Source organism: Phaeoacremonium minimum (assembly GCF_000392275.1).
Source record: "Phaeoacremonium minimum UCRPA7 unplaced genomic scaffold PA7_03_scaffold_560, whole genome shotgun sequence".
Lineage (NCBI taxonomy): Eukaryota > Fungi > Ascomycota > Sordariomycetes > Togniniales > Togniniaceae > Phaeoacremonium > Phaeoacremonium minimum.
In genome coordinates this window covers 3,316-16,016 of record NW_006921462.1, presented here as the reverse complement: position 1 = coordinate 16,016, position 12,701 = coordinate 3,316, and the positions used below count along the sequence as shown (strand labels likewise).

Genomic DNA, 12,701 nt, shown 5'->3' with positions numbered 1-12,701 from the left:
AGAGGACAGTTGCAGCACCATCATATTTCACTTTGATAAATAGTTTCCCAGACGTTTAGTTTTCGGCATATGGTTGCAGTTTGGGATCGGAGCCGAAGCCCGGTCCCGTTTCACGGGTCCCTCACCCATTGTGAACTTGGGACACCTCGGATCAGAGTGTATAGAGGTTGCGCTTCACTGTTGCCCTATATCACAATATGATTGAGTTCCCAGCGCAATCTCAATATAAGAACGGTCAATCTTGTCTGGAACAAAGAGCGCCCCGAAACACGCCTACCCTGTAGTATCCTGACTCGTGCTGTTAGCTCAGGTTCATGCTCCCTCACTTAACACAGCAAGTTTGCTGTCATACAAGTCTTTCGACCCACGGCCCAGCAAAATATTATCAACAGGATTTTGTGACCGAAAGGTCCTCAATGGCATATCTATTCTACATCCCATGACTTGTGTGAGCTGCAACCGCAAAGTCGGGGTGATGTATCATTTTGTGATTGCGAGATGCTTCCCCAGCCAAGGCGTGCGTTGAATGGAAGAGTCGGTCAGCGCCCGGCTTGTGACCTCTCACGTAAGACAAGGGCTACCGATCCTAAGCGCGCGTGCCCACTTAGAGTACCTGGAGGGTTAGCCAGTACACGATATTGGCTTCTTAACAACGTTATAGCATGGCAGAGAGTGATCAAATTGCCTGTTAATATATTTAGACACGACTTACCTAATCGAAATGTGCAAGTTTGGGTACCAGTTGCCTGTCGGCTGGCACTCCAGTCGGTAATGCCCGTCAAACCAGCTGCTCCCATGCGAGATGCAGTGCTTGATTCGCCCTACGATCGGTGGTGCATAAGGTGCATGGAAATCGCCGTGAAATGCATCTGCCCTGCACTGCAGTTCTGGTTGGGGACGAGGTTAGGCGGGACAGCACTGCGAATCTTGCCCCGCCGACCCCTCCAGCTTGGTCAAGTTTTGCTTGCTATTGGGTGCCCTAACCTGCCTTCACCGTCATCGCCCCTCAGTGCTGGGCGGGTCAATTGACCAGTGACGAAGGCGGACTTGCGGGCAGAAAAAAAAAGTTTTGGTTCCTAGTGCAGGTACGTGCTAGGCGCGTCTCGCGGGGCCTAGGTACTCCCTGGCTCTCTTCTACACCGACGACTCAATTTTTCTCTGGGAAAACATCCTTCTTCCTCTTTATTTACAATTCTGTTCTCTTGTGTTGTAGAGCGGTCACGGGAAGACGAAGCATGAATCACACTGCTGCCATCTAATAACACCACTCTTCTGAAGGCGCCTCTCTTCCGCCAAACGGAGAGCTCGTCCTCGGGCTTGCTTACTCCCCCGCCGTCTTTCAGCCCGTACCTGTACCGTACCCTCGCTCCTTGCCGCTACCGCAACGATGTCTATCACATCGTTCCCTCCAGCATCGGCACGCGTCGTCGGCTCAGACGATGATGGTCTTGTCTGTCTCGAGCTCGAAGATGGCTCAGCCTACCAGGGCTACAGCTTCGGCGCTCGCAAGAACATTGCCGGCGAATTGGTCTTCCAGACGGGCATGGTGGGGTACCCTGAGTCCGTGACAGACCCCTCATACCGCGGCCAAATCCTCGTCATCACGTTTCCTCTTGTTGGAAACTATGGTGTGCCTTCGAGGGAGACACTGGACGAACTCCTCGGTGATCTCCCAGCCCATTTCGAATCGTCTCAAATCCACATTGCCGGTCTCGTGACTGCCTCGTACTCGGGCGAGGATTACTCCCACTATCTAGCCGCCTCATCGCTCGGCACATGGCTCAAGGAGCAGGGCATTCCTGCCATGTATGGAGTTGACACGAGAGCCCTCACAAAGCGGATAAGAGAGAAGGGAAGTATGCTTGGCCGGATGCTGCTGCAGAAGCAGAATCTGACCAATGGAACCGCCAATGGCGTGACAAACGGCGCCAACGGGACCATCAGCCCTCTTGCTATGAAGGAATGGAGACCTTATTTTGATACGATCGATTGGGTCAACCCCAACGAGAAGAACCTTGTAGCAGAGGGTGAGTTGCGATGGCATTGTGCATTGACATCTACTTACTCTACTTAGTGTCCATTAAGACCCCCAAGCTGTATAAGCCCCCCGTCGACACTGCTCTGTTACACCCGTCTGGACGCCCCATCCGCATTCTCTGTCTCGATGTAGGCATGAAATACAACCAGCTGAGATGCTTCTTGAAACGCGGAGTTGAGGTTCTGGTCTGCCCATGGGATCATGACCTCGCCGCCCAGGCGGGCGATGAGTACGATGGTCTATTCATCTCCAACGGACCTGGTGACCCGGCTGTTCTCCAGAACACGGTCAGCAACATTGCTACTGCCATTTCAAAGAACCGTACACCTATCTTTGGTATCTGCCTGGGCCATCAGCTTCTTGCTCGAGCTGCAGGTGCCCAGACAACCAAGATGAAGTTCGGTAACCGTGGTCATAACATTCCCTGCACAAGCATGGTTACTGGTAAATGTCATATTACTTCTCAAAATCATGGTTTCGCTGTGGACAGCAACAGTCTCCCCACTGGCTGGAAAGAGCTGTTCGTGAATGCCAATGATGGCAGTAATGAGGGTATTATGCACGAAGACAAGCCGTACTTCAGTGTTCAATTCCACCCTGAAAGCACACCCGGGCCTCGGGACACCGAGTTCCTGTTTGATGTCTTCATCAGCACGGTCGTAAAATGCGCCTCTGATTCAAAATTGCTTGCACAGCCAGTTGAATTTCCCGGCGGCACCGCCGAGGAGAATGACAGACTTAATCCTCGTGTGCATGCGAAGAAGGTTCTCGTTCTGGGAAGTGGTGGTCTCAGCATTGGCCAAGCTGGAGAGTTCGACTACTCCGGAAGTCAGGCCATCAAAGCCCTGAAGGAGGAGGGTATCTATACCGTTCTTATCAACCCCAATATTGCCACCATTCAAACATCCAAGGGACTTGCGGACAAGGTTTACTTCCTGCCTGTCAATGCCGATTTCGTTCGGAAAGTCATTCTCTACGAGCGCCCGGATGCCATTTACTGCACCTTTGGAGGTCAAACAGCTTTGTCAGTTGGTATTCAGCTGAAGGATGAGTTCGAAGAACTTGGTGTCAAAGTGTTGGGCACACCCATTGACACAATCATTACCACCGAGGATCGTGAGCTTTTCGCTCGAAGCATGGAGTCCATCGGTGAGAAGTGTGCCAAGTCTGCCTCGGCCAGCAGTGTCGATGAGGCAATGCTGGTTGTAAAAGACATCGGATTCCCCGTCATCGTCCGAGCTGCCTATGCTCTTGGTGGTCTTGGCAGTGGTTTTGCAAACAACGAAGCCGAACTCCTCGACCTATGCAACAAGGCGCTCGCCGCTAGCCCTCAAGTCTTGATTGAGAGGAGTATGAAGGGGTGGAAAGAGATTGAGTATGAGGTTGTCAGAGATGCTCAAGACAACTGCATCACTGTGTGTAACATGGAGAATTTCGATCCTCTCGGTATCCACACCGGAGATTCTATTGTGGTTGCCCCATCTCAGACGCTCTCGGACGAAGACTACAACATGCTTCGAACTACCGCAGTAAATGTCATTCGCCACCTGGGAGTGGTTGGCGAATGCAACATTCAATATGCCTTGAATCCCTTCTCAAAGGAGTACTGCATTATCGAGGTCAATGCCAGATTGTCCCGATCCTCAGCATTGGCTTCCAAAGCAACCGGATATCCTCTTGCTTTCATCGCAGCAAAGTTGGGACTTGGCATTCCATTGAAGGACATCACCAACTTGGTCACCAGGTCAACCTGTGCATGCTTCGAACCGTCTTTGGATTACGTTGTAGTGAAGATGCCTCGCTGGGATCTCAAGAAATTCACCAGAGTGTCAACTCAACTCGGCTCCTCTATGAAGAGCGTTGGGGAGGTCATGAGCATTGGTAGAAGCTTCGAGGAAGCCATTCAGAAAGCAATTCGTGCAATTGACTTCCACAACTTGGGCTTTGGTGAGACTAAGGCCCTGATGTCGATCGATGATGAGCTCCAGACGCCATCGGATCAACGTCTTTTCGCAATTGCCAACGCAATGGCTCAAGGATACTCCGTCGATAAGATTTGGGAGATGACCAAGATCGACAAGTGGTTCCTGAACAAGTTGAAGGGTTTGAGTGATTTCGGCAGGAAGATGCGCAACTTCAACACAACAGAGATGGTTGGCCACCCTGACCTTCTACTCCAGGCGAAGAGGCTGGGTTTCTCTGACCGACAATTGGCCAACTTCTGGAGCTCAAACGAATTGGCTGTTCGTCGGATGCGTCTGGAGGCTGGGATCACCCCTTTCGTAAAACAGATTGATACCGTTGCTGCCGAGTTCCCTGCCATGACCAACTATCTCTACTTGACATACAACGCCACAGAGCACGATGTCAGCTTCGATGATCACGGAGTCATGGTCCTTGGTTCCGGAGTCTACCGAATCGGCTCATCGGTCGAGTTCGATTGGTGCTCTGTCAGAGCAATTCGCACTCTTCGCGAATCAGGCTTCAAGACAATCATGGTCAATGTGAGTCACTTGATTTCATTCTCAGCTACTTTCGTCTGACTACTTTTGTCATACCACTACTAACATGGCTCAAACAGTATAACCCAGAGACCGTATCCACAGATTATGACGAGGCGGACAAGCTTTACTTTGAGAACATCACGATCGAGACTGTACTTGATATCTATCAAATGGAGGCAGCCAGTGGAGTTCTCGGTGCCATGGGTGGTCAGACCCCCAACAACATCGCACTCAACCTCTTCCGTGCTGGAGTCAAGGTTCTCGGGACATCTCCAGAGATGATTGACACTGCAGAGAACCGTTACAAATTCTCTCGAATGCTTGACAGAATCGATGTCGATCAGCCAACCTGGAAGGAATTGACCAGCTTCGAAGAGGCAAAGGAGTTCTGCAAGTCCGTGTCATACCCCGTGCTTGTACGACCTTCCTATGTCCTCTCAGGTGCCGCCATGAACACGGTCTACTCAGAGGCAGATCTTGAATCATACTTGCAGCAAGCTGCGGATGTTTCTAGGGAGCATCCTGTGGTGATTACCAAGTACATCGAGAATGCCAAGGAGATTGAGATGGATGCTGTCGCACATGATGGTAGAATGGTCGGCCACTTCATCTCGGAACACGTTGAAAATGCAGGCGTGCATTCCGGTGATGCGACTTTGATCCTGCCGCCTCAGGATCTGGAGAAGACAACAATTGAGCGCATTGAGGAGGCTACAAGGAAGATTGGCGCTGCCCTCAATGTCACTGGTCCCTTCAATATCCAGTTTATTGCAAAGGATAACGATATCAAGGTCATTGAATGCAACGTCCGAGCATCTCGTTCATTCCCCTTCGTCTCAAAGGTCATGGGTGTAGACCTCATTGAGATGGCCACCAAGGCTATCATGGGTGTTCCGTTCGAAGCTTATCCAGCAATAGAGCGATCTGCGGACAGCGTTGGTGTCAAAGTTCCTCAGTTCAGTTTCTCGCGTCTGTCAGGCGCCGATCCGGTTCTCGGAGTAGAAATGGCTTCGACAGGTGAGGTCGCCTGCTTTGGAAACGACAAGTACGAAGCCTACCTCAAGGGCTTGATGGCAACTGGATTCAAGATCCCAAAGAACAATGTTCTGCTGTCCATTGGATCGTACAAGGACAAGAAGGAGATGCTGCCGTCTGTTGCTAAGTTGCAGAAGATGGGCTACAAGCTCTTCGCTACTGCAGGAACTGCCGATTTCTTGCAGGAGCACAACATCCCTGTGCAGTACCTTGAGGTTCTTGGCAAGGAAGATGACGATCAGAAGTCAGAGTTCTCACTGACCCAGCATCTTGCCAAGAATATGATCGATCTCTACATCAACCTCCCATCGAACAACAAATATCGCCGTCCCGCAAATTACATGAGCAAGGGATACCAAACAAGAAGAATGGCTGTCGACTACCAAATTCCACTGGTCACAAATGTCAAGAACGCCAAAATCCTTGTTGAAGCTCTTGCTCGGTATTTCAAGCTTGATGTGAGCGTTCGAGACTACCAGACGAGCCATCGCACCATTATTCTCCCTGGTCTCGTCAACATTGCCGCCTTCGTCCCAGGCATTGTCTCCGACAGGAGCCAAGATCTGCAGAGCATCACCAGGGCCTCGATCGCTGCTGGGTTCGGAATGATCAGGGTCATGCCCCTTGGTGTCGAAGGCTCTATCACCGACGCGCGAAGCCTGCAGATTGCCCAGCAAAATGGCAAACGTGGCGCGTACTGTGACTTCAACCTCTCGGTTACAGCTACCTCGACGAACGCTAATCAGATCAGCCATGTGGCCGGTGAAGTGGGATCTCTCTTCATTCCCTTCAACCACCTGTCCGACAACATCAGCAAGGTGGCTGCTGTGACTGCTCATTTTGATGCCTGGCCAACGCATAAGCCTATCATCACCGATGCGAAGACGACTGATCTTGCATCCATCTTGCTCCTGGCTAGCCTGCACAATAGGCGCATCCACGTCACATCGGTATCCACAAAGGATGACATCAAACTCATCGCGCTGAGCAAAGAGAAGGGTCTCAAGGTCACTTGCGATGTCTCAATCTACTCGCTCTACCTTTCTCAGAAGGACTTCCCAGGTTGCCAGTTGCTGCCAACGATCGAAGATCAAACGGCTTTGTGGCAACACTTGGACAGCATTGATGTGTTCTCCATCGGCAGCTTGCCATACCAGCTTGCTCGCACCATGGGTCAGAATGCGGATTTGTCAATCGGTATCGCCGATGCTCTGCCTCTACTCCTGACATCAGTTTCGGAGGGCAAGCTGACCATTGAGGACATCAAGACTCGCCTGCATGATAAGCCAGTGGAGATTTTCGAACTTCACGACCAGGTCGGTACATCTGTTGAAGTGGAGATTGAGCGCCCATACACTGTCTCTGATAGCGGTGCCTGGACTCCGTTTGCTGGCCGCGTCATGCGAGGAGCTGTTCAGCGAGTTACCTTGCAGGACAAGGTAGTCTGCTTGGATGGACAACTTCTTGATGAGCCGCCTCTAGGCAAGGACATGTCAACTCATGGAGCATTGCCGCCACTGCCGTCGTCGCCACTGATCAAGGGATCACCTCAAATACCGGATAGCCCCTTTGGCGGACGACGCCAGTCACTTCTTGCTTCGTCTTCCAGGTCTTTCGCGAAGCCTAAGACGCTCGATACAGCCCTTGGAATCCTCCCTCCCCCAGCGAGAAGGTCTGTTACGGAGGAGTTTGGCCCTGCTCTACAAGTGCATCCGCCTGTCCGCTCATCACTCCAGGACTTGCTTGCTGGACCATCATCATTCAAGAATGCTCATGTGCTCTCCGTGACACAATACACCCGAACAGACCTGCATCTCCTTTTCACTGTCGCACAGGAGATGCGGATGGGTGTTCAGCGTGAGGGCATCTTGAACGTCCTTTCTGGCCGCCTACTCTGCACCATGTTCTACGAGCCCTCTACGCGTACATCCTCTTCATTTGACGCTGCTATGCAGCGCCTTGGAGGAAGGACTGTCGCGGTTGCAACCTCATTCTCTTCAGTCCAGAAGGGCGAGACCCTTCAGGACTCTCTGAGGACCCTCGCATGCTACGGAGATGCTGTTGTACTCCGTCACCCTGATGAGAAGTCCGTGGACGTCGCTCGGAGGTTCTGCCCCGTCCCCGTCATCAACGGAGGAAACGGCTCAAAGGAGCACCCAACCCAGGCATTCCTCGACCTCTTCACAATTCGTGAGGAACTTGGAACTGTGCAAGGCTTGACAATCACATTCTTGGGAGATCTCCTCTATGGTCGCCCAGTACACTCCCTAGTGTATCTTCTGCGACATTACCAGGTGCAGGTGCAGCTGGTCTCACCGAATTCTCTAGCCCTGCCGCCCAAGGTCCGGGAGCAACTTATCGCGTCTGGACAGCTCCTCTGCGAGTCTGAGACGCTCACTGATGAGATTCTGGCGAGGAGCGATGTGCTGTACTGCACTCGTGTGCAGCAAGAGCGCTTCCCAAGCAAGGCGGAGTATGAGAAGGTCAAGGGATCATATGTCATTAACAATGCTACACTCAAGAACGCGAAGAGCTCGATGGTAGTCATGCATCCTCTGCCTAGGAACGATGAGATTGCGGAGGAGGTGGACTTTGACCAGAGGGCGGCATATTTCAGACAGGTATGTTGTTTATCCCCTTGCGCTTGTGCATGGGCACTTCCAGACTAACACAATGTGCAGATGAGATACGGTCTCTACACGAGAATGGCTCTCTTGGCTCTTGTCATGTCTTCATAGAGAGATTTCCTTTTCATTCTTCGTTTACACATCTACCAGATTGTCAAGATCTGCTTGATTATTTGTACCGGGACGGGATAGAAAAGTTGTTGATCTTTCCGTTAGCATTTTTTCGTTTCTCTGTCATTCCTTCTGCTTTTTCTTCTCACCGAAGACTGCAACATCATCATCAACCGATATAAAGTTACGTAAAAGGCCACGCGAAAGGTTAGAACATCAAAGTTAGCACAGGCGAACCTCTATTATGAGTGAATGATTCTGGGGATATCTATATGAGTATGATACCAGCATGAAGTACGTTATGTACGTACGTGTATAGCATTTACAGGGCGTTATGTGTAGGCATGCGTACGTGTATTCCGTACGTTTGGGTTTGGGTATTGGGTCTGTACGTTGTGTACGTACGTTTATGTATAATTCAAACGATTATTTCGTGGCGTTCAGAATTCGTCTTCCGTGCAGTGTGTCTTACCGTTTATTTCGTGTCTCAATGAGTAATCGCTGCTCCACTAAGAACAGCCCTAGCGCTGCCGCCCGAAAGTGTGAGAATAGCGGTCCCGAGTCGGAACGGCCACTGTGGGTGGCGGTAGCAATAGGCCATTTTCCGGGGCGAGAAGGCAGGTTGAGCTGCGAGAAGAGAGGACTCATCTGATTTGCGAATTCGGCGCACGCTAGATGCAAACGTCATGAGACGGTCATGAGAGTCGGCCTTCTACATTCAGCCTTGTCATTCATTGCACTTGCCTCAGTATTCACTCTCTGGACTGGATGAATTAACGCCTTGTTACTGGCAATTAGAAGCCGCTTACTTCCAGGCATCGAAAATCCTCTCGTCCTCAAAATCATCGAATCGCTCGACTAGAGGGAGGTTTCTTGTAATACAGATAGCCTCTTCTCAAAGGGCCTACATCTCACGACTCGAAGAACATAGTCGTGAGACTCAATGCGCTACGCTACCTCTACGACTCGCCTCACTCGCCTCGCCCCGACTATTAGAAAGATGGCTCTCCACCAAGCAGACTCGTCCAAACTCATCTGTAAGTGTCACGAGATTCAACCCTGAGTGTTACTATTACTGCTGCCCCTGCGCCCCTTTTGGCTCATTACATCTCAATCCCCTACTCAAGTGAGAGCCAGTGATTCGAAGTTAGCAATTACAACCCCGGGGTACTCAATTCTATTGAGCCCTACAATCTTTGGGAATAGCCTAGTCCTACCCACCTCTTGTCAAGCATCTCAATTACACTTAAATCCTCCCATGCCCGCAAAGCAGCGCTTGGCCCAGCTCTCTGCCCAACTCAAGGCCCCCAACACCACGACCAGTGGCATCAGCATCAGCAGCTCACACCCCGTGCGCCTCATAGTCGCCCCCGCCGGCACGGCCGTCAACACGCAGGCCGAGCAGTTCACCAAGCACGAGCTGCTGGGCCTGCGGCGCGCGGACCTCGACCCGGCGTCGCCCGTGACGCAGTTCCACAGCTGGTTCACGCTCGCGCAGCGCTCCGGGCAGATCGGGCACCCGGAGACGTGCACGCTGTCGACGGCGGCGCTGCCGAGCGGCCGCGTCTCCTCGCGCGTCGTCTACCTCAAGGAGCTCGACGCCACCGGCTTCGTCGTCTACTCCAACTTCGGCACCAGCCGCAAGGCCGCCGACCTCGCCACCAACCCCTGGGCGTCGCTCGTCTTCTGGTGGGAGGCCCAGGAGCGCCAGGTCCGCGTCGAGGGCCGCGCCGAGCGCCTCCCGCGCGACGAGAGCCAGGCCTACTTTGACCTGCGCGCGCGCGGCAGCCGCATCGGCGCCTGGTCGAGCCGCCAGAGCCAGGTGCTGCGCCCGGACCCGGCGGTCGAGGGCGACGACGGCCGCGCCCAGCTGGACCGCTGGGTGCGCGAGACGGAGGAGCGCTTCAAGGGCCAGGAGGAGATCCCCGTGCCTGAGTTCTGGGGCGGCCTGCGCATCGTCCCGGAGCGGGTGGAGTTCTGGCAAGGCCGCGAGAGCCGCTTGCACGACAGGTTTGTGTACGAGAAGGAGGGCGAAGGCGAAGCGGCAAAGTGGACGCTTGAGAGGTTAAGCCCGTAGAGACAGCAAAGTACATGATGTTATGCCGTGCAGCATGAGATGGGAGTGCATTCTTAAAGGGGTGCTTTGCAGGCACCATATTCTACTTTCAACCCAGAGAGTCTTTGCATGGAAGGCGTTGAGAGTGGTGCTTCGAACTGAAATATTCTATACAATATCACAATGTCATACAATTGTCTTGCAGAGAAAGGTGAACTGGGAAATGGTCTTCGAGGTCTTTAAAGCAATACTTTTGAGCCTGAACTTAATATTATTGCTCAACAGCGACTGTCGCTTATGCCGCGGATGCTAGAATAGACTATACTATGATTAGATACTGGGTATAAGTTTTTCATGCTGTGCAAGCGCCTTGATTCCACCTCGTCATGAATGAAAGGAGCAATATATTTGTTTCTCATAAGAACGCCTAAAGCACCAATGCTCTGCGGAATTGCAATCTGTTGAGTCCTGCGCCCCGATTGTGAATCGTCGGTTAAAATAAGGATATAAGCAAGGCAATGCGCTCAAACCCTAACGCCATTATATGATGATAGTCGTAAAGCAAGCCAGTGTTAAGGATGTGTCATCCCATCGATAAGACCTTCCAATCGTGAAGCAACCGTCTTTCTTCTGGGGATATACAGAGATTCTTGCACTTTCGTAGAAGCCATGGTGAAAACGTCTGCTGTACGAATAACCGGAGACAAGAGTAAGCTATAGGGCACTTCCTCAGTCGGCGTGTCAGCCGGTGTGAGCTGAAGACCAAGTCCCACTACGGCCTGCCCTGAGCTCATTGGGCTGCTCGAAGGACGGGCGGTCTCGTAACTTGATGCCTTAATTCTTTGCTGTTCGGCTTGTTTGCCGGCTCTTCTCATATCCTCGAGAGCATAATCGATTAGATCCTTGTCCCACAGCGGTAGGATTCGATATTCGAGGCAATTCATAATGCACCGTTCTGTAGCATTGATCTGCTCACAAGACCACACGCCTTGTCCCCATTCCGACGCATAGTATCGTGTTGGTTCATTGCAATCTTCCAAAAATTTGAAAGCAATCATGAGGGAGCTTAAGATGATAACCTCAGGATTGACAGAGTCAATATGCAACTGCTCAATCGAGACTGTTCCCGCAGGAATGGTGTGCCGCTTTGAAGAACCTAACAAGGACTCGCAACGTAACGGACAGGTTAATCTCCAGTTCAAGGAGAACTTTGAGTCGAGAGTATCCATGATACAGACTGCCAAAGCTATGATATCTTGAGGTAGCCTGGCTCGATCGAGGATTGTGTGGACTAGAGCTACCGAAGGGGTGACCAGGGAAGCTGATGGGGGAAGCAAGTTGACGAGGTGAATAGACGCCCCTTTGTAAATACTTTTAGCATAAAGTAGACACCAGACAGAAATTGCAGAAAACTTACCCAACAAATTTGGATCGAGATATTTGCCATCGTCCAAGCCAGCGATGGGACTTTGAACGGCAGAAGAATTTCTAGATGACGGTGGAGGAGTTGGTAGATTTGAAAGCGGCCTGTAGGTACGGGCAAAGTATTCTTCGTCGAACTTGTCCTCGTCGACCGAGTTGTATTTATATGAAGCCATGAGTCCGGCTGACCCGTTCCCGGGATTTGCCAACACCTCCGTTCCTTGATCAAATACCAGCAAGAGCCGTGCTCATATTAGTGCAAGACCAATATATCTGGTATCCTAGGGTAGGCAAGCATATGAAGTCGTTGATCGGAAGGAAATCGGTCTCGTGGCTCGCGTGGAGAAGCGGTGGTGATATATGCTCAGGAGGAAGCAGAGGGGAAGGAACTGGAATTGATTGGGATACTCTTCGCGTCGAGAAGAAAGGGATATATGACAGCTTATGAACCGTGCATAAGCAGCTATGGCCACAGCGTAGTTGTGTACACAATGTATTTGAGGATTGAGCCCTTGACTGGGCGGGGGATGCTGAGAGGTGTGGTCGGTGTGCAGAGAGGGAGTCCGGGCTCTCCACCTAGCTGTATGCAAGCCCAGCGACGCCGCAACGCTAGCTCGGGCGTAGTAGTCTCAGACAATGGCGATTCTTTAGGGCAATGGAGAAGAAAAAGTCAGCCTCGGCGATGGGACAGGCGAGCAGCTATAAGACAATGGCCTTCAGCCGTGGCGTCTCGCGATGCAGCCCACTCAATGGCTACAGAGGCGGCATCAGATGTCCCGACTTATAGCAAGCAGGGACGGCAGAGCTCGTTTTTCGGGACGGGTGAATCGACCAGGGCGGCAAAGGTTGCGGGGAAGGTCGAGGGTTCCCGGGAACAATTGGGAAGAATAAATGTGCGTAAATACGCG

The 12,701-nt window shown here is 51.9% G+C and overlaps 2 protein-coding genes across 2 annotated transcripts; both read left to right on the top strand.

Annotated features, from left to right (window-relative positions):
- Positions 1-1,387: 1,387 nt before the first annotated feature.
- Positions 1,388-8,315, top strand: UCRPA7_7878 (putative bifunctional pyrimidine biosynthesis protein; the record flags this gene model as incomplete). The annotated part of the gene is made up of 4 exons (XM_007920398.1): positions 1,388-2,027; positions 2,075-4,542; positions 4,620-8,198; positions 8,259-8,315. 4 exons carry the CDS (start codon positions 1,388-1,390, stop codon positions 8,313-8,315), a joined length of 6,744 nt encoding a protein of 2,247 aa, XP_007918589.1.
- Positions 8,316-9,573: 1,258 nt separating this feature from the next.
- Positions 9,574-10,392, top strand: UCRPA7_7877 (putative pyridoxamine 5 -phosphate oxidase protein; the record flags this gene model as incomplete). The annotated part of the gene is made up of 1 exon (XM_007920397.1): positions 9,574-10,392. One exon carries the CDS (start codon positions 9,574-9,576, stop codon positions 10,390-10,392), a length of 819 nt encoding a protein of 272 aa, XP_007918588.1.
- Between the last annotated feature and the right edge of the window lie 2,309 nt (positions 10,393-12,701).